At 55.8% G+C, this 20,948-nt stretch overlaps 1 protein-coding gene across 1 annotated transcript in view; it reads right to left on the bottom strand.

Annotated features, from left to right (window-relative positions):
- Positions 1 to 1,513: 1,513 nt before the first annotated feature.
- The window catches only part of WNT9A (Wnt family member 9A), a 29,596-nt gene continuing 10,161 nt past the window's right edge, over positions 1,514 to 20,948 (bottom strand). Inside the window, exons 2-4 of the mRNA XM_034948231.4 lie at positions 8,122 to 8,378; positions 6,999 to 7,261; positions 1,514 to 4,866 (exon numbers count right to left, since the gene is read on the bottom strand). Of these exons, the coding sequence (XP_034804122.1) occupies positions 4,384 to 4,866; positions 6,999 to 7,261; positions 8,122 to 8,378 (1,003 nt within the window). The 3' untranslated portion in view covers positions 1,514 to 4,383. The remainder of the gene's footprint in view (positions 4,867 to 6,998; positions 7,262 to 8,121; positions 8,379 to 20,948) is intronic.

Raw genomic sequence — 20,948 nt, 5'->3', positions numbered from 1 at the left:
GCTGTGCACAGTGGCCTGTCCAGCCAGTCCACACACCAGCGACTTGTCTCCTCAGCAGCCTGGCCCCCGCCTGCCTGTCGCCTGCACCCGGATTGAATTCAGCTATGGTTTCACTGCTGTCACTCAGAAGAATGGTCTCATTCAGGCCACCTGCTCCCTGGCTGGACAGCTCACATCCCCCTCCCGCCTGGGCACAGAGGCCCAAGCCCCTGACCACCCTGCCCTGCACAGGCCTGTCCCTCCCGGCAGAGCTATCCAGTGTGGCTTCACCCGGCAGTGGCCAGAGGCTGAGGGCCAGGGGCCGGCACCAGGAAGCCCCCACCGGCCTCTTAGTAGGAGCTGTGGCCATGGGTCTGGAAAGGAAGCCTGGACTGTTCCCATCAGGGAGATAATCCCACATTCCTCAGTGGGCAGCCCCTCCCTCCCCGGTGCTGTGGTGGGCGTGGACCTGGATGTCTGGGAGGGCACAGACCAGACGCGAGGTGGCAGGAGAGGGGCAGGCAGGGTCTGGAAGGGCGAGTGAGGGGTTTCCTGCGGGGCATGTTGCAGTGGTGGGGGACCCACAATGTGGGCTCAGAAGGGTGATGGAGGTGAGAGGAAGGTGAGGACTGTGGGCTGGGAACTGGCTTCGAGTCAGGGAGGTGAGGGGCTATGCCCAGAAGACCCCACATGCAGGGCAGGGGGATGATGAGGCCCTGCTTGTGACCCAGCACGAGAGTGAGGGGCCTCCTTCAGCAAGAGGCTGTGGGCAGGAGTGGGATGGAGCTAGGTGTCTGAGAAGACGGGGCTGGACAGGGCTTCCTGTGGGACCCCAGGCTCTCCAGCCTGGACATGGGAAGCACAGAGACTAGGGTCAGCTGGGGCCATACACGCAGCCTGGAGATGCCTGCCCAACAAAGGTGCCAAATGTGGCTGGGAGATGGGGCTTCTCCCCCAGGGTTCCTTCTTAAGTCCTCCTCCTCCCAACGGTCCTCCTCCCCAGGTCCTCCTCTTCCTCAGGGCTGTCCTCCTCAGGTCCTCCTTCTTCCCAGGGCCCTCCTCCTCCCCAGGTCCTCCTCTTCCTCAGGGCTGTCCTCCTCAGGTCCTCCTTCTTCCCAGGGCCCTCCTCCTCTCCAGGGCCCTCCTCCTCTCCAGGGCCCTCCTCTTCCCCAGGGCCCTCCTCCTCCCGAGGGCCCTCCTCTTCCCCAGGGTCCTCCTCCTCCTGAGGGTGCTCCTTCTCCCCAGGGCCCTCCTCCTGTCCAGGTTCCTCCTCCTCCCCAGGGTCCTCCTCCTCCCCAGGGTCCTCCTTCGTGGATACCCCTTCTCCCCAAAACCTCCCCCTTCCTCCTCCTCCCTGGTCCCTCCTCCCAATTTCTCCTCCTTCCCAGGCACACCTCCCCGAGCCCACCTCCTCTCCAACCCTCTTTCTTGTCCTCCTCTTCGCAGAGGCCAACTCCTAGGCCTCCTCCTCAGGCCCTCCTCCTCGTCCCAGGCCTACAGAAGCCCCTGTGAAGGCAGCAGACTGAGATGAGGCTATAATTTAAAATACATTTATTTAATGTTTCCATTTGTTTCTGGTTCTGTGACACAAAGCTGTTAAATAAATACATTCTCCACAGTCCCTCTGGGACGGGCCACACAGATGAGGTAGAGAAATCATTGCACGCACGGAGACTCGGAGCACAGACAGGGCCCCTCCCACCCACCCACACCTGGCCAGAAGCCACCTGGGGGTCCAGGTCCCTCAAGGCAGGGCCTGGTGCAGAGAAGGCGGCTGGGATCCCCTGGCCAAGGAGCGGGCTGAACCCCTCCCAACAGCCCTTTCTCCTCTACTGCCCCTCAAAAGAGAAGCGCATGAAACAGGAGGCTCCGGCTGAGCGGCCTCTTCATCCAGCAAGACATTCGAATATATATTTGTATAGAAACCAACTAGCTAGCAGACGTTTTTGGTCTGCCTTGTTTAAAAAAATACTTTTCTGAATATTTATGACATAGAGCTAAATGTGGTATTTGATTAAAAATAAAAACCTTCCTCTGACTTGACGCCCTTCATAGACTCAATAGTGACTGAGTGACAGTCTTGTCATGTCATGAGGGTGTGGCCAGCTATGCTGCTCAGGGACCAGCGGATGCGGACACTGCAGAGGGCAGGGGCTACCACCCCCACCCCTTCTAGCCAGGCTTCACCAGACAAAGGACAAACCCAGCGTCTTGCACCCACACTGTGGTACGGGGATGCAGCTGCAGGCACATGTCGGGGTGCTCTCTGAACCACAGGAGAATAAAGGTTCTTATGTACTATAACACAGGGATGGCGGAGACCCACAGCAACATAAATAGGTTTTCTTTTAAAAACACAGACACCCCAGCTTTCTGGAGACCCTTAGGGCTCTGAGACACCTATTCACTCAGTAGTTCCTGTATCCATACCAGCAACCCGCCCAGAACCCAGCCCACAGCCATCAGGACACCCACAAGACGGAGCCCAGGGCGAGAGGCTCTGGGAACCTAAGGCACCGCCATGCCACTGACAGCACAGCACGGCCAAGCTGACCATGCCAGTATACACACACACACACACACACACACACACACACACACACACAGACCACGCCAGCATGCATTTATACAACACACGCTTACACACGTTGACCACGCCAGCACACACGCACTCACAACACTCACAACATACGCACACGTATGCACACTGACCACGCCAGCACACACACTCTCACAACACACACACACACACACTACACCCTCAAACCAAGCCAGGTCAGTGCAGGTCACCCTGTCCCCAGCACACACAACAGCAGGGCCATAAAGCACGGCGTTCCATGGCCAGGTGCGAGCCCAAGACTGCCTCCACCGGCATCTGTCCCAATCTGTCCCCCAGTGACACAAAGCAAGCAGCTTCCTCATGACATGACATGAACCAATCAAAGGGCTGCCCTGCCCCCTCACCATGCCCGCCCCTCCCCACCACCCCCAGTTCGAGAATCTGCACTGAGCTGCCTGGAGGCCGGGCCGTCTGCCCACAGGGTGCAGGGCAGGGGCCGCCGGCTGGCCCACCACATGGCAGTGGCTGGCTGGCATGGGGCTGGGGGAGCTGGCTTCCAGAAGCCCCAAGGGCTGTGGCCAGACGCAGCTCACTGTATTTCCTTAACTACACACATCTATCTCGATTTAGTGGTTTCAAACAACTAAGCAGATCAGAGGCAGGGTTAGGAGGGAATATGTCAGGGACGGAAGGCAGGGCCCTCCCAGACTGGGGCTTGGCCGAGAGCGGGGAGCTGCAGCCGAGGAGGTGGCAGGGATGGAGAAAATAATAATTATTATATTAGTTAAATAATCATAATAATTTAAAAGTCACTGATATTTACTCCAAAGAGAAGTGCTCAACGTCAGAGGTCGGCAGTGTCCCCCGAGCCTGGGCACCCGCACGGCCGGGCCCTGGGAGTGCAGAACAGGCTGCGTCCTCTTCTAGTGGTTTGAGTCTCTGAAGACAGTGCTGGTGTTGGGGCAGCCTGGGCCAGGCCAGTCCCCAACGGGTGGCCCACACGGAGGCCGCATGGTCACCAAGGTGCACCTGCCACCCATGCCTCAGAGGAGGTGGGGAGGGAAAGCCAATGGACTGGCATGGGGAGCCGCTTCCCAGGGACTGGTGTGTTAGGGATGGGAGAAAGCTCAGAAAGCATTGGTGCAATGCTCTCGGGTCAGAGGGAGGAAGCTGAGGCCCAGGGCACAAGCAGAGAGGTTGCATACGCCAGACCAGAGCCAACCCCCGCCTCTGGGTCCTGGAGAGGGGGAGATACAGGGCTTGGACAGCCAACCCAGAGGACCCCCGGCACCCTGCTCCAGCTGTACGCCCCGACGTGCTAGAAAAGCCTCTCAGTCCTTGCAGGTGTAGACCCCTCACACTGCATGCATGGCCCTCACCCTGCACAGCAGGGTTGGCCAGGCCCGGGGACTCGTCCCTTGCAGGTGTAGACCTTCTCACACCATGTGCAATGCCTGCACTCTGAGCAGCAGGGCTGACTGGGCCCAGGGCCTCAGCCCTTGCAGGTGTACACTCCTCACACCGTGTGCAATGCCTGCGCCATGTGCAGCAGGGCTGGCTGGGCCCAGGGATTCAGCCTTGGCAGGTGTAGGCCCATTCATGCTCTGTGCAATGCCTGCACCCCATGCAGCTAGGACTGAGCCCAGGGACTCACCCCACGCTGCTAGGTCTGAGCCCAGGGACTCAGCCCATGCAGGTGTAGACCCATTCACACTGTGTGCAATGCCTGTACCCCACGCAGCTGGGCTGCTCGAGCCCAGGAACTCAGCCTGTGCAGGTGTAGACCCTTCACACCGTGTGCAATGCCTGCACCCTGTGCAGCAGGGCTGGCAGGGCCTGGGAACTCAGCCCTTGCAGGTGTAGACCTCCTCACGCTGCGTGCACTGCCTGCACTCCACATAGCAGCACCAACGCACCTGGCACTGGCAGGGCCTTGTCACCACCCGGCTCTGTGTGTTATGGCCGCGGCCGCAGCAGATGCTCTCGCAGTTCTTCTCACGGTGGCACCTACGGCCAGCGGTGCCCGGGGAGAAGCGGCCAGCCAGGCAGAAGCTAGGCGAGTCATCCAGGTGCACCAGCTCTGGAGTGCGGGGCAGCGGGTCGCTGCCGCCTGCCCCCGAGGCACGGCCCCGTGGTGGGGAGATGGCACCTGCCTCGCCGGCAGCTTCATTGGTGGTGCTGCCCACCTTGAGTGCCGTCTCATACTTGTGCTTCAGATGCTTGCCCACCTCATGGAAAGGCGCCAACTGCCGCCAGCAGGTCCGCACCGTGCATGAGCCTGACACGCCATGGCACTTGCAGGTGGTCTCCACCCCAGCCTTGATCACCTGGCAGGAGGGTGCGGGAGGGAGGGCAGTGTGAGGGCTGTGCAGGTGGGCCCAGTGAGCAGACCCTGCCCTGGACCCCCAGAGGGACCCCACACCCCCACCCAGGCCCAGGCCCTGCCGGCGGGCGTCACCACTGCACATCTCACATCCAGCTCAGTCTCCCGGCTCGTAGCGTTGTCCTACCTCCTCCAGGCTGCCGACTGCCCAAGACAGAGGCTCCAGGGCCGGCACCTCAGCCCCCGGGGTGGCCACCCTGGCATCTCCACAACGGGAGGCTCCTGCCTGATGTCCACCCTGCGTCAGGGGCTGCCCTCAGCAGGGGCTAGACCTTCTGCCCCCATTCCCATAATCCCAGTCCTGCCAGGACTTCACCTCTGCTCTCAGCACACAGCTTGCTGGACAGGTGAGGACAAACATGATCTCATCTAGTGGTGTATGAGCTGACCGCAACCTCCCTACCCCTAGTATCAGGAACCAGGTGCTACCACACATGCAGACGCGACCCCCAACCCACCGGTGCTGAGGGTCAGCCTGCTGGGGGGCCAGTGAAGGCACCGCAGGAGCAGGGAGGCCCACGCTGCAGGGGAGAGGGGCTCCTGGGGAAGAGAGAGCTCCTTATACTGCAGGAGAGTGTCCAGGCTGGCCCCAGAGGGGGGTGCACCCCTCACCCTCAGCAGGGAGGGCCAGGCACCCACAATCCATACTGGGGGCTGCCACAGAAGCCTGGCTGGGCCTGTCCCCTCCCAGGACTTAGGGCCCCACCTGCAAAGACAGGCCTGGTGGGGAGGTCCCTTCCCAGGTGGGACCCGAGCCAGGCGGCTCTGCTCCCACACCAGCAGCCCCCAAGAGGGCCGGCTCAAGGAGGATTAAGAAATCCAGCCACCTCTGGCCCAGCAACCGAAGAGTCACATTTAATGATGCTTTGCAGAGAAACCCGGACCAATTTAATTAAAATGTCGCTGACCCGGCTCTGTGGAGCTAATGGAGCACCTTCATGTTCCGACTTCTCATTAATCTCTTACAAAGCGGCGAAGAGGGGAAGGGGGGTCATACACAAAGGAAAAGAAAGGGCCTTGCTTAGGGCTTGAATCTGCCTTCGAAGGCTCTCCCCTGCCCAAGAAGGCGGAAGGAGGCACAAGAGACCCAAACAGGGGAGGTTGATCCTTTAGTAAGTTGGTGATTGGGTACTCTGACTTCTCAATCAAGTGGGGCTCAGAGCAGGGCCGGCTCTATTTACCTTACCGCTCCCCAGGCTGGGGCTCTACATTCCCAGCCTGCCTGGCAAATGTGAAGATGAAGGCAGGAGGGAGAAATGCCCCTCAGCTTCCAATAGAGGTGTCAACCCTGCCCATCCCTGTTCAGGAACTGCAGAGATGCTGGGGGCTCTGTGCAGAGTGGGGTTACAGGTCCAGCCCGGACTCACCCAGACATGTGGACCTGGGCACTGACAGGCTGCAGGTAGCATGAAGGATGACCAGAGAGCCAGGGTCACCCTGGGTCAGCCACCCCAACAGCCAGTGGCCCCTGGAAGGGCTCAGGAGAGAGAGCCCTTCTACCTCGAAGTCTTTAGGTTGGGATTCTGTCTCTCAGAACAGACGCCTGGCCACGGAGAGGGCTGGTGGGGCAGAACGAGACTCCCCTGACTTGGGTGAGTGGGTTCCGTACCCCTAACCCTTCCCTGGGATCCCCTGCCCACCATGCCTCCCACCTTGGTCTGTGGGGGGCACATCTTCCTCCCACCGGTCTTCGTGACAAGCCTGCCAGCTGGCTGACAGGTGGGGCCCACAGTGCCATGATACTGGTTAGACTGCCTAATCAAGGACACCCTCCTGGTGGCCCCACAGGGACCGTGGGGGCCCCTCTGCAGGCAGACATGGGGTACCCCTCTAGAGAGAACCTGGGATACCTCTCCATGGCTAGTGCCCCATTTGGTGGGTAGGGAGCCTTATGGGCACGAGAGGCTCCAGGACCATGACTGGCGCTGCACGGCCTCCACCCTCCTACAGGAGGCCACTCCACTGTGTGCCTGCCTGCCCTGCTGCAGCCCCGCCCCCAGTCCCACGCCCCACCCCCAACCCCCTGACGCTCTTTCTGACCCTCCCTTCCCACCCCGCCAGCCCCACCCCACTTGCCTTCACACCCACGAGGTTGTTGTGGAAGTCCACACGGGCTCGCAGATCCTTGCTTGACCGTCTGCCCAGGAATTCCTTGACGAACTTGCTGCTGTACTTAAGGTTGTCTCCGCAGCCCCCCCACTGCCAGGCCTCACGGTTCTCCAGGTCGGGCGCCTCATCGCAGGTACAGCGCTCCATGCGGCCCGCGCTGCACGCCTTGGCCAGTGCGTGCGTCAGGCCAGCCGAGGAGATGGCATAGAGGAAGGCAGTCTCCTTGAAGCCTGGGGTTGGCAAGGGCCGGTCAGTGAGCCCAGGCTGCCCAGAGTTCCCCCTTCACTGTCCTGCAGCCGAATCACCCCAAGAGTATGAATCCCATGTTGGGGCTCAGAGCATCTTTCCTGGTGCTGCACTCGGGACAGGGTGTGGGTGTGCCCTGGCCACCACAGGGTAGGAAACGCCCGGGTGTCCCAGGCGCAGGGCTGGCTGGGGGGAGAAACCAGAGCCCGCCATGGCCATGGCTCCGGCTCCGTGGTCACAGTCCCCATCAGGGTCTCGAACCTCCCAGCCTCACCATGGGGCCATTGGCAAGGCCTGCCCGGCCCTGGGCCTTGGGTCCCCAATTTTTAAACAAGCTCATGCAGTGCGGTGGCACACAGCTGCAGCCCCAGCTACTCCAGAAGCTGAAGTGAAAGGGTTGCTGAAATAGGCGGTGGAGAGCCCCTGGGAGGGGGCGGGAGGAGGCTGGGTGGGAGGGTGGCTGAAATACGGCAGCAGAGCCCTCATGAGGGTGGGAGGGGCAGGAAGAGAGTCTGCACAGGCATAGCCCACTGGGCACTGGGCCATCTGGCATGAGCCGAGGGCTGTCGGGGCAGCCCCGGGTAGCCTGGGGCCCCGTCAAAGGCCGAGTCAGCATGCCCTGGCTACCAGCAACGACTGTGCGTGTGCCTAAAGCAGGGCAGGGCAGGCAGCACTCAGGGAGGTCCAGGGGCTGCCCTTTCCAGGACCTAGGCCCAGGAGCTCTGGGCAGGCTGGGCCCGGCGTCCCCAGGAGTGCAGCCTAAGAGGGGCCTCTTGGGATATGGACAAGGCCTGGGCTGCCACCTGTCTGGGGCCTTCCTGAGGGCCAGGCCGGCCACACTCACCTCGCTTGAGCAGGCTGGCCCGGTAGCGGCCCTCCAGCGTGCAGTTCCAGCGCTCAAAGCGGAACTGGAACTGGCACTCGAGCGCACTCATGCTCACGGCCTCCACCAGCGTCTCTGCCACGCCCGGGTCCCGGCGGCACATGCGCCGCTGCTTCCGCTCCAGCTTCAGCCGGTCGCAGGCCTTGTAGTGCGCCTGGGCGGCCGCCTCTGGCTCCAGGGTCAGCGGGAGGATGGTCAGGGGCTCGCTGCCTGTCAGCCTGGGCACAGAGAGGCCAGCATGAGCCCGGCCCCAGGAAGCCCTGCTGGAGCCTGGCCAGGTGTCTCGGTGGCCAGGGTACAGGGGACAGGCGTGTCCATCCGGGGGTGAGGGGGCAGAAAGAATCCAGGATGAGCCAGGCAGGGGAGGGGGAGGCGAGAAGGGCCTTGGCCCCCTGCACACCCATGGCCCCCACTCCAGCGAGCATGGTCTCAGCGACCACAGGGCTGTCTCTGCTGCCGACTCGACCCCCACAGTTTCAGGGAGTCTAGCTGACTCTGGCTGCACTGGACAGATAAGACCCCCACCACACACACAACATACGCAAGAGGACAGCCCCGCCTAGGGCTGTGGGCAGGGAGGAGGCTCCGGAGCCTGAATCCCAAACTATGCCTGATGGGCGTCTGCCGCATCCTCCACCCTCTTTGGCCCCAGCTGACCCGCAGGATCCCGCCTGAGGTCCCCCTACCCTCTGCCATGACCTGCTGGGATGTCTACAGTCCTGTGGCCCCCTGCAGCTTCCCAGCACTCCTGCAGTCTACGCATATGTCCCCAGGTTCCAGCTGGGGTCTCCCCACCTCAGTGCCTGGGTGTGGCACTGGGAAGCAGCTCTTGGTTCTCTGACACTCTACCCCTCTCACCTCACCAAATCTGGACATCCTCCTTTGCAGGACAGACCCCAGCTAACCCATCCCCATAGGCCACCCCTGGGGGCCTCTGAGCTGATGCACACCACCCTCCATCTTTACACGAGGCCTTGCACCAGTCCCCAGCACTGAGGACGCATCCCCAACCTCAACTGCTCCAGGAACCTGGCTCCACCCCACTGGGTGCCCCCGCCCCCCAGCTGGCTGCTGGCTCACCTGCTGCTGCTGCTGGGCTCACTTCACAAGGCTTCCCTCACACCCCGCCCTGGCCCAGCCCAGCCCATATCGAGTCAAGAGCCCTCAACCCCAAACCCTGACCCCGACCCCATGTCACCTTTCTATCCTGGGACTGACCGAGCATGCTCTGCAGCTCTGTGTCAGACCTGCCAGCCCAGTGTCCCCACATGGGTGGACTGAATGTCAGGGGCCCCACGCACGCCCACCTCAAGCCAGACTCAGCCCTCCAGCCCTTAGGAGGGCACCCACCTGGACAGGGCCAGGGCTTGGAGGCCCCTCCTGAAAGCATCACTGGACACATGCCGACCAACCCACCCCCAGCAGACCTCAGCAGAGAACGGCAGACTCAGGATGTGCTGGGAGCCACTGGGGTGCCAGCTTAGGAAGGCTCCCCCCACACCCTCACATGGCCCTGCTAGACCCTGCCACCCACCCCAAGGGAGTAGCTCCTGCCCAATGGTATGGAGGGGAGGGGCCCAAGAGGCTCCCTAGCACACCCCATCAAAGGCAAGGCCACATAGGTAACCCCAAGGCTACTGAGGGGCACCTGCCTCCAGGGCCACAGGCGCAGGCCACAGAAGGAGCAGGTAGTGGCCCCAGGAAGGACCCCACAGCCCCTCCACAGGAGGCACCCGCCTGGTGGGCGTGCTGAGATACCCTGCCCGGCCAAGCTGACGTCCTGCCCCCTAAGCTGCGGTCTGCTTCTCCAGGATGCTCAGAGCCAGCCCAAGCACCCATGAGCCCTCGGAGTTGAGCCAGAGTTGCAGAAGGACCTGCAACGGCCCCCACCAGTCAGTGAACCACCAAGAGGTGCCGCAGAGGGGGTCTTCACTTGGGGAGGCCATGCCCAGGATTCAGGACACACACCCATGTGCCAGGCTGCCAGGGAGTGGGTAGAGGAGGAGCCCAAGGGCCCTTCTAGCAAATCCCCAAGGTCCCAGAGGCACGGGCCCCATGCAGCACAATGGGCCCCATGGGGAGGACAGGAGGGACCAGCCAGTCCTCTGAGCCTGGACACTGCCGTGGGCTGAAGTTGGAAGAGGCCTGGGTGAGGGAAGGAAGGGCAGTGCAGGCAGGTCCCCTCAAATGCCCTAGGGGTCAGGACAGGAGCACAGGGCGGCACTGTGGGCATCCATGCACAGACACCTCCAAGCCCCAGGGCTAGGGATGGGATGTCCCAGGACAGCTGGGCACACAGAGCAGGGCTAGGGCGGGAGGCAGGCGGGGGAGTAAGGCCAGGAGAGCCGCACCTCACACACAAGGGCAGCTTGCAGGTGGAGACCTCCATCCCCAGACAGAACGCCACAGCTGTGACCAGAACAGCCCTCAGGAAGACGACAGCCTCCCACCTGTGCCTCCCCAGGCCTGGACCCGCCAGGACCCACGAGCCCCAAGCCACTGTCCCAGAAAACCCCTACGACCAGGCCAGCATGGGCCCTCCACAAGCTGCAAAACCCAACTGTGGGTGTGGACAGGGGACAGGGGGAGGGGAGAGGGAGGGCACTAAGAAGAGGGGGAGGGGAAAAGGGGAGAGGAGGAGGGTAGGGGATGAGGGGACAAGGGGAGGAGGGTGAAGGGAAGAGGGCAGGGGAGGAGGAGGAGGGGGAGAAGCCCCATCTACCAGAGCCACCCCTCCCTCCCTGTCAAGGATATCAGCCTGCCCTGCCCTCTCCCTGTGACCCACCGCCTTGCCCACACTGGTCAGTGTGAGGCCCGAGCACGCCGGGGCACTGAGAGCTGGTTTGACGGTGACTAGCTGAGTCCTCCAGCCTTCCCTAGGGCACCCCTGAAGCATGCAGACAGCAGGGCAGCAAGTGTGGCTACACCTGGAGACTTGCTGGGCAGCTGCCCTCCCCTCTGGCCCCAGGACACCCCTCTATCAGAGGCAACTCCCTAAACGCAGCCACGGGTGACTGACCCTGATCCAAGGCCAGGCAGGGTGGGCAGGGTGGGCAGGGTGGGCCGTTGGCACTGTCAGAAGGGTGTGGAGGGAGGGTTGCCCCAGCCTAGCAGTGGCAAGGGATGGCCTGAGGCCCAAAGGCTACGCCCTTCCCTGGAGTATTCACTAAATTCTGTGCTGCTCTGGCCATGGCCTTCTTAAGCTCCTGCCCCCTCACCTCTCCCACCCTGGGTAACCCCTGCCCCATGCCTCCTTCATTGTCAGGGTGGGCTCCACATGCAGCCAACTGAGGGGACTCACAGCCTCAGGGGGTGCAGGTCTGAGGATAAACAGGCAGACCACAGGTACCACAGGGCATGCTGGGGAACAGGATGGGCGATCTCAGAGCCTGGGCCCAGCAGAGGGGGCCCAGACCCTCCTGATAGGCAGGGCTTCCAGGTGGGGCTCTCTTTCTGCCACACGACAGAGCCACAGAAGGGCTGAAGAAGGGAGGAGTGGTTCCCAACACAACCTCAGAACAGAGAAGCTTTCTTCCGTGAGACTCAGAACTCAGAAGTCACTGAAAAGTGAATATATTTGACTACTTAAAAGTATAAAAATCTCTGCACAGCAAAGAACAAAAAAGAGGCAGCACAGAGTCCAGAGACCAACAGACAAATTACATCTGGGGCAAATGCCTACAACTCACACCCCAGACCAGGGGCCGGCGCTGTGCACGTGTGTGTGTGTCTGGATGCATATCTCTTCCTATAAACCAATAACAAAGGAACCGACTGAAGACAGACAAAGGGTATAAACCCACAGGCCAAGGGAAGGAAACCAACTGGCTCTTCAAACCCGTGAGCCGACACTCAGCCCCACTCTAAGACATTCTGTGCCTTCCTTCCCAGCTGCTCCAGAGACCGTGACGGGAGGGTTGTTTGAGCCCAAGAACTGGAGACCAGCACAGGCAACATAGCAAGACCCCATCTCAAGAAAAAAAACTATATTGATACATTATGCTTTGATAATTAATAAGCACAAATCAAATGTCTGATGGGAATATCGTCAAGGACACGTGGAGACACTCTTCCACGGCTGGAATTCCAGACTGATATATCTAGGAAACTTTAAAAATAATCCACTGTAGTGGTCTGAATGTTTGTGTCTTCCCCAAATTCATATGGTCAAACCTAACACCATCAAAGTGGTAGCATTAGGAGGTGGGGCCTCTGGAAAGTGATTAGGCGATGAACAGGATTAGTGTCCTTACGGACCCCAGGCTGGGTGCGATGGCTCACGCATGTAAACCCAGAACTTTGGGAGGCCAAGGCGGGAGGATCACTCGAGGTCAGGAGTTCAAGACCAGCCTGGGCAACATAGTGAGACCTGGTCTCTATAAAATATTTAAAAATTAGCCAGGCGCAGTGGTGCATGCCTGTGGTCCCAGCTACTCAGGGGGCTGAGGCGGGGGAAACACTTGAGCTTGGGGGGTCAAGGCTGCAGTGAGCTGTGGTTAAAATAATAATAAAATAAAATATAAATAAATAAAAGGGACCCTAGAGAGACCCTTGCCTCTTCTGCCATGTGAGGACATGGTGAGAAGGCACTGTCTATGAACAAGGAAGTGACCTCACCAGACACAGAATCTGCCACACCTTGACCTTGGCCTTCCAGCCTCCAGAGCTGTGAGCAGCATACTTCTGTGTTTTATAAGCTTCCAGGCTGTGGTGTTTTGCCATAGCAGCCTGCGTAAACTAAGATGCCTGACAATTACAGATATAATCACATCTTTCTGGAAGCATAGCCTGCACGTGCATTGTACCTTCCCAGTATGCCATTCAACACAGCCTTGTTATAGGAACGTGCTGGAGACAGCAGGAGAGCAGCTGGGAACGTCGGATCCACACGCTCTGTGGCGTGTCACGTGGTCCATGAGCAGCCAGCCACCCTATGTGAATCCATGCTGAGTCGCGCCCCAGGTGTGCTCAGTGGACAAGCAGAGCCCAGCAGTGGGTGGACAAGCTCAGCAGGGGCTGCATGTGCATGCGCGTGTTTGTGGCTGCACCGGACCAAGCAAAGACCCAAAGATGGAGGAAGCACGTTCTTCCCCACACAGCTGTGAGTTGTGCCGGGGCACAGATGGCCTATCCAGAATCCATGGAACTCGCTCCACACTCAGCAAATGGCACAGGCCTGGGAGGTGGGGGCTGCAGTGAGCCACGGACACACCACCACACATCAGCCTGGGTGACAGACTGAGACCATCTAAAAACAAACTAACAAAAAAACCAGCCTGCATCACCCCGGTTTGCATAAAGGTGGCAGCCGCCATCCTGATCTTGCTCTTCATCTTCAGAGGAATCCTTTCAACATTTCAGCATGAAGCCTGACGCCCAAACACCGTTTCCGGCCACAGAGGCGCCCTTTGGTTCTTAGTTTGCTAAGAACCTTTAAAAATCATAAATGAGGCCAGGCGCAGTGGCTCACGCCTGTAATCCCAGTGCTTTGGGAGGCCAAGGTGGGAGGATCACTTAAGGTCAGGAGTTCGAGACCAGCCTGGCCAACATGGTGAAACCCTGTCTCTACTAAAAATATAAAAATTAGCTGGGCATGGAGGCACACGCCTGTAATCTCAGCTACTCGCTTGAACCCGGGAGGTAGAGGTTGCGATGAGCCAAGATCACGCTACTGCACTCTAGCCTGGGTGACAAGAGTGAGACTACGTCTCAAAAAAAAAAAAAAAAAAATGAATATTGAATTTATCAAATGTCATCCCTACATCTTTTGAGGTATGACTCTTCTCTCATCTTCCTTCCTTCCTTCCTTTTTCTTAGAGGAAGAGTCTAACACTGCCACCGAGGCTGGAGTGCAGTGGCACAATGACAGCTCACTGCAGCCTCACTGTTGCAGTGAGCTACAGAAACTGACCAATGTTCTGTGGAAGTTTGTCTTCCTGGACTCAACCTGGCCAGGACGGGCTCCATCCTTTTCTATGGGGCTAGATGTCTTCCGATAGTGTCTTCCTAGGATTTTCACGTCTGTGTTTGTGATTTTCTTCTCTCTAGCTCTTCCCACTGAGTTTCAGTGCCTGTGTGAAGGGTCTTGTTTCATTTTCCTAGGAGAGTTTGTATCAGATGAGAATTGTATCTTCTTAACTGTTTGTTCTGAAGAACTGGCCATGAAGCCATCTAAGGACTGAGCTATTCTTGGCAAAAAGATTTCCTTTCTGATCCAGTTTCTTTTTTCTTTTCTTTCTGAACAGCTTTACTGAGATACACAGGCACACCTTGAAGATGTTGTAGCTTTGGTTCCAGATCATCGCAATAAAGAAAAGGTCAGAAAAAAGCAAATCACATGAGTTTTTTTGTTTCCCAGTGCTTCTACAAGGTATGCTTACACTACAGTCTTTAAGTGAGCAATATAGCATTATGTCTTAAAAATAATACATATACTTTAGTTAAAAACACTGGACTGCTAAAAAGGCTAACAATCATCTCAGCTTCACTGAGTTGTCATCTTTTCGCTGGGGGAGGGTCTTGCCTCCATGCTGGTAGCTGCTGACTGGTCAGCGTGGTGGCTGCTGAAGTTTGGGGTGGCTGTGGAAATGTCTTTTTTTTTTGTATCTTTAGTAGAGACAGGGTTTCACCATGTTGGCCAGGCTGGTCTGGAACTCCTGACCTCTTGATCCGCCTGCCTTGGACTTCCAAAGTGCTGGGATTACAGGCGTGAGCCATCATGCCCAGCCGGAAATTTCTTAAAGCAAGACAACTATGAAGTTTGCCACATCAATGGACTCTCCCTTTCATGAAAGACTTCTCTATAGCAGGTGATGCTGCTTGCTAGCATTTTACCCACAGTGGAACTGCTTTCACAATTAGAGTCACTCTTCTCAAACCCTGCCACTGCTTTATCAACTAAATTGATATCAATTCTAAATCCTTTGTTGTCATTTCAACAATGTGCACAGCATCTTCACCAGAAGTAGATTCCATCTCAAGAAACCACTTTCTTTGTTTATCCATAAGAAGCAACTCGTCATCCATTCACATTTTATCCTGAGACTGCAGCAATTCAGTCCCATTTCCAGGCTCTACTTCCAATTCTCATTCTCTTGCTGCTTCCACCACATCTGCAGTGACTTCCTCCCCTGAAGTCTGGGATCCCTCAGAGTCATCCCTGAGGGCTGGAATCAACATCTTCCAAACTCCTGTTCATGTTGCTGTTTTGACCTCCTCCCACGAATCATGAATGTTCTTAAGGCATCTAGAATGGTGAATCCTTTCCAGCAGGTTTTCAATAGACTTTTCCTAGATCCATCAGAGGAATCACTGTCTATGGCAGCTGTAGCCTTATGAAATGTCTTAAATAATAAGACTTGAAAGTTGAAATGACTCCTTGATCTATGAGCTGGAGAATTAATGCACATTGTGTTAGCAGGCATGGAAACAACATACATCTCCTGGCACATCTCCACCAGAGCTCTTGGGTGAACGGGACACTGCCAATGAGCAATAATACTTTGCAGGAATCTTTTTTTCTGAGCAGTGGGTCTCCACAGTGGGCATAAAATATTTAGTAAACCAGGCTGGGAACAAATGTGCTGTCATCGAGGCTTTGTTATTCCATTTCTAGAGCACAGGCAGAGTAGACTTGGTGTAATTCTTAACAGTCATGGAATTGTTGCAATGGTGAATGGGCATTGGCTTTAACTTAAAAGTTACCAGCTGCATTAGCCCCTATCAAGAGAGTCACCCTGTCCTTTGAAGCTTTGAAGCTAGGCATTGACTTCTCCTCTCTAGCTATGGAAGTCCCAGATGACATCTTCTTTCAGTAGAAGGCTGTTTCATTTCCGCTGAAGATCTGTTGTTACTGCGGCCCCCTTCATCATTGATCTTAGCTGGATCTGCTGGAGAGCTTGCGGCAGTGTCTCCACCAGCTCTTGCACTTTTATGTTACAGAGACCGCTTCTTTCCTTAAACCTTGTGAACCAACCTCTGTTTGCTTCCACCTTTTTTTCTGCAGCTTCCTGGCCTGTCTCAGCCTTCATAAAACTGAAGAGGGTTAGGGCCTTACTCTGAATTAGGCTTTGGCTTAAGGAAATGCTGTGGCTGGTTTGATCTTCTATCCAGACCACTCACACTTTCCCCATGTCAGCAATAAGACTGTTTCACTTTATCATTTGTATGTTTACTGGAGCAGCACTTTCCATTTTCTTCAAGAACTTCTTTGCATTCACAGCTTGGCTAACTGAGGCCCAGCTTCCAGCCTGTCTTGGCTTTGGACATGCCTTCCTCACTAATCTTAATCATTCTTCGATTTAAAGTGAGGGACGTGCGACTCTCCCTTTCACTTGAACACTCAGAAGCCACTGTAGGGTTATTAATTGGTCTAATTTTAATATTGTTGTGTCTCAGGAAATAGGGAGGCCTGGGGAAAGGGAGAGAGATGGGGAATAGACGGTGGAGCAATGAGGACATAAAACGTTTATCAATTAAGTTTATTGTCTTACATGGGCACGGCTCACGGCACCCCATAATACTTACAATAGCAACAGCAATGATCACTGACCGCAGATTACCATAACAGATATAATCATAATGAGAAATTTTGAAATATTGCAAGAATTACCAAAATGTGACACACAAGCAGGAAGTGAGCACACGCTGTTGGAAAAATGGCCCCAAAGGACGTGCTTGTGACAGGGCTGCTACTAATCCTTGACATGCAATGGCACCACAGAGCCAAGCACAGTGGAGCAGGGTCAGGCTGCAGCTCACACACCACAAACTCACCCACTGCAAGATTCGCTGTGAGTTCACCGATACAGGCAACAATCACCACAGTCAGACGCAGGGCCTGCCATCTCCTCAGGAACTCCCCCAGCCCTGATCCGCTTTCTGTCTTGATGGATTTGCCTATCCTGGATATTTAAGTGGAATCACGCAGCATTGACCTTTTGTGGCTGTCTTATTTCACCGAACACAATGTCCTCGAGGTTCATCTGGGCTGCAGCCTGTGTCAGAACATCCCTCCTCTTAAGGGTGAATCCTATTCCATTGTGTGGATGGAACACGTTGTGCTCATCCATTCATGTGCTGAGAGGCACCTGGGTTGTTCCATTTTCCAGCTTTCATACCTGATGCCATTATGAACATTCACACATGTGTTTGTGTGGACATATGTTTTCACTTCTCTTGGGTATACACCTGGGAGTGGAGCTGCTGGGTCACAGGGAAACTCTGTGCTTAATCCCTTGGGAACTCAGATGTTTTCCAATGTGGCTGCACTTTATATTCTCAATGCCCCACTTTCTTTAATTATTATAGGATTAATGAATATTTCTGTATCTTGACTTAGTTTCTATTACTTTTCTTTTCTGGTTTTGTCAGTTTCATCTAAATTTTCAGATTTATTGTCATGAATCTATTAATTGCTTTCTCCTGTTTTTGTCTGAAGAATCTGTAGGGATTCCCCTAGACAGGAAACTAATGCAATGAGCCTCATCTTTCTGGATTAGTCTCAGATATTTCCAAGAAGCGAGCTGTCATCTCTACGGCATGTCTACTCTTATGTAATTACTGTTGGCACTATTTCCAATGTCTTCCTTCTATTTCCTTTCACGTTGGCCTGTAGTTCTCTCTCTAGCTTCTCAACAGTACTGTGCGTTCTAGTTTCTCTCCTCTTCTAAAATGTGCACTTAAAGCTATCACTGTCATCATTTCAGTTGCTCCTAAACTGGAACCTCAGTCACAACTTCAGGTCACGAGGCAGAGCCTGAGTCACAGCCTCAGGGACCTCTACAAAGCCTGAGTCATAGATCCAGTTCACCATACAGAGCCTGAGTCATAGCCTCAGGTAAGCTCAAGCTGATCATAGTGGGGGCTGTGACCCCAGTCACAACCTTAGGTCACCATAGACAGCCTGAGTCACAGACTCAGGTCACTATAGACAGCCTGAGTCACAGCCCCAGTTCACCACATAGAGCCTGAGTCACAGCCCCAGTTCACTATACAGAGCCTGAGTCACAGCCTCAGTTCACCACAGAGTCTGAGTCACAGCCCCAGTTCACCATACAGAGCCTGAGTCACAGCTCAGTTTGCCATACAGATCCTGAGTCACAGCCCCAGTTCACCATACAGAGCCTGAGTCACATCCCCTGTTCACCATAGCAGAAACTGTGACCCCAGCCACAGCCTCAGGTTGCCAAGCAGACCCCAGATCACACCCCCAGTTCACATACAGAGCCTGAGTCACAGCCTCAGTTCACCATACAGGGCCTGAGTCAGACTCAGTTCACATACAGAGCTTGAGTCACAGCTCCAGTTCACTATAGTGGGGACTGTGACCCCAGTAACAGCCTAGGTTTCTGTTTGCCATAGAGAGCCTGAGTCACAATCTCAGGCTGCCAAACAGAGACCAAGTCACAGATTCAGGTCATGCTGCAGAGCCTGGTTCACCACCTGGCCCTCTCCTCCTTCTTCTCTCGAGATTCCCTCTGTGCCCTAAGCCCTCTGAGTTGGTGAGTTCTCTCCCCTCCTCTAAGATTCTGTATCCTCCATCCTTGGAGTGTCTCTTACAGGGAAATTAGACTAAGCCCTTAACCACACTCCAATCACCCCAGGCTTTCGCCTGGAGCAGTTCATCCCCTAGGGTCTGGAGCCTCAGTTTACCCTCTTGTCTCATCCTTTCTGTTGACCATGCCTGTCCTGGGTTTTTTCATCCTCTTTTCCTCTTTTTGGGTTTTTGTTGTTGTTGTTGTTATTCCACATATTCCCTCTGCTCATCTGAAGTTGCACAGTATTTTTTGTAATTTCCACAGTCACCTTCAATGCTATACCATGTGTCTGTGACCTACCTAAGCCTGATGCTGGTCAGTGCCTTCTCTACCTGGGCAGCACAGGGCCAGAGAACATATTCCCATCAACTCTCCCGCCCTGAGTTATGTGCTAATTGCATGTTTTACCTCCATTTGGGGGCCCAACAAGACACTGTTTTATCAGTCAGCACTACCTCCATGGCACCTTCAGAGCCCACGCTCTGCCCTCACTCCTTCCTGCATCTTGTTATGCAGCAGGGCCTCCACCTCCTGAGGTCGGCGCCAGCTTGTTGGTGTCCTCACGCCTCATCTGTATTCTTCTTTCTCAGGATGGCTTTTATGATTCTCTGTCTTCAATCTTGTGCAGTTTTTCTTTTTCTTTTTTTTTTTTTTTTCAGACGGAGTCTCACTCTGTTGCTCAGGCTGGAGTGCAGTGGCGCCATCTCAGCTCACTGCAACTTCCACCTCCTGGGTTCAAGCGATTGTTCCTGCCTCAGCCTCCCAAGTAGCTGGGATTACAGGCAGCTGCCAACACGCCCGGCTAATTTTTTTGTATTTTTAGTAGAGACGGGGTTTTGCCATGTTGGCCAGGCTGGTCTCAAATTCCTAACCTCAGGTGATCCACCTACCTTGGCCTTTCAAAGTGCTGGGATTACAGGAGTGAGGAACTACACCTGGCCACCCAGCTAATTTTTGTATTTTTAGTAGAGACGGGGTTTCACCACGTTGGTCAGGTTGGTCTCAAACTCCTGACCTCAGGTGATCCACCCACCGCAGCCTCGCAAAGTGCTGGGATTACAGGCATGAGCCACTGCACCCAGTCTTTTTTTTTTTTTTTTTTTTTTTAAGACATGGTCTTTGCTCTGTTCAAGCTGGAGGGCAGTGGCGCTATCTTGGCTCACTGCAACCTCCACCTCCAGGACTCAAGTGATCCTCCTTCCTTAGCCTCCCAAAGTGCTGGGATCACAGGCACGAGGCACTGTGCCCAGCATGCTGTGTGCTTCTAATGTGTCATGTTCCAGGGTGAACTTATTTTTACTTTTGGCCTGGGAAGACACTGGGCTTCTGGAATCTTCTTTACAGCTTTATTCAATTTCGGAAAACTCTCATCCTCTCCCCTCATACATATCAGCCCTGTCCCACTCCCGCACCCTTCTCGGCTGCCTCTGGCATGGCCTCCCCGTGTCGCCGAGGTGTCCTGCCCTCTGTCTGACATCTTGCCGCCTCTCTGGTATACTCTGGGTAATTTCTTCTGACCTATCTTCCGGTGTGCTAATTCCCTTCAGCTGTTTCTAATCTGCTTTTAAATCAGGCCTTACTTACTTTTCTCCCCCTCTAGCTCTATTTGGTTTTTCCAAACTTGCTGGGTCAGTCTTTGTGGTTTCCCGAGCCTTGCAGCCATCCCCAAGTGTCTTCCTTCCTAGAGGCAGAGTGAGGAGAGCCGCTGCACTCAGCACCGCTGCTCCGCTTCCTGGGCTGCGGCTGTCTTTTCGAGGCCCCTGTTGCGTTTCTGTGCAGGCCTGGTTAGCTCTGACCCCGGGCTGCTCACTGTACTGAGGAAACAGTTGGCAGAAACAAGTTGAAGGAGAGGATAAAGGTACTACAGTAGGTGGAATGGCGTCCCCCACCAAATGCGTCTAACGCAACCTCAGTCAGGGGCCTTATGTGGAATAAGAGGCATTGCAGAAATAACTGAGATAAGGATCTCAAGGCAAGATCATCCCAGACATGGTGGGCTCTTTAGAGCCAGTGGAGGCTGTCCTTATAAGAAAAAGGAGAAGACACAGAGGCGGACGAGAGGGCCACGTGAAGATGGAAGCAGGGTGTAAAGTGGCCAGTCAACCAGCCAAGGAGCCCCACGGTTCGCAGCCATCGCTGGCAGCTGGCAGAGGCAGGAAGGACCCTCCCCTCAAGCCTCCAGAGGGGCATGGCCCTGCGGACGCCGTGATTTCAGACTTCTGGCCTTCAGACCTGAGACAGAAGTCCTGT

Source organism: Pan paniscus, chromosome 1 (assembly GCF_029289425.2).
Source record: "Pan paniscus chromosome 1, NHGRI_mPanPan1-v2.0_pri, whole genome shotgun sequence".
Taxonomy (NCBI): domain Eukaryota; kingdom Metazoa; phylum Chordata; class Mammalia; order Primates; family Hominidae; genus Pan; species Pan paniscus.
This window is presented reverse-complemented; position numbering and strand designations above follow the sequence as displayed.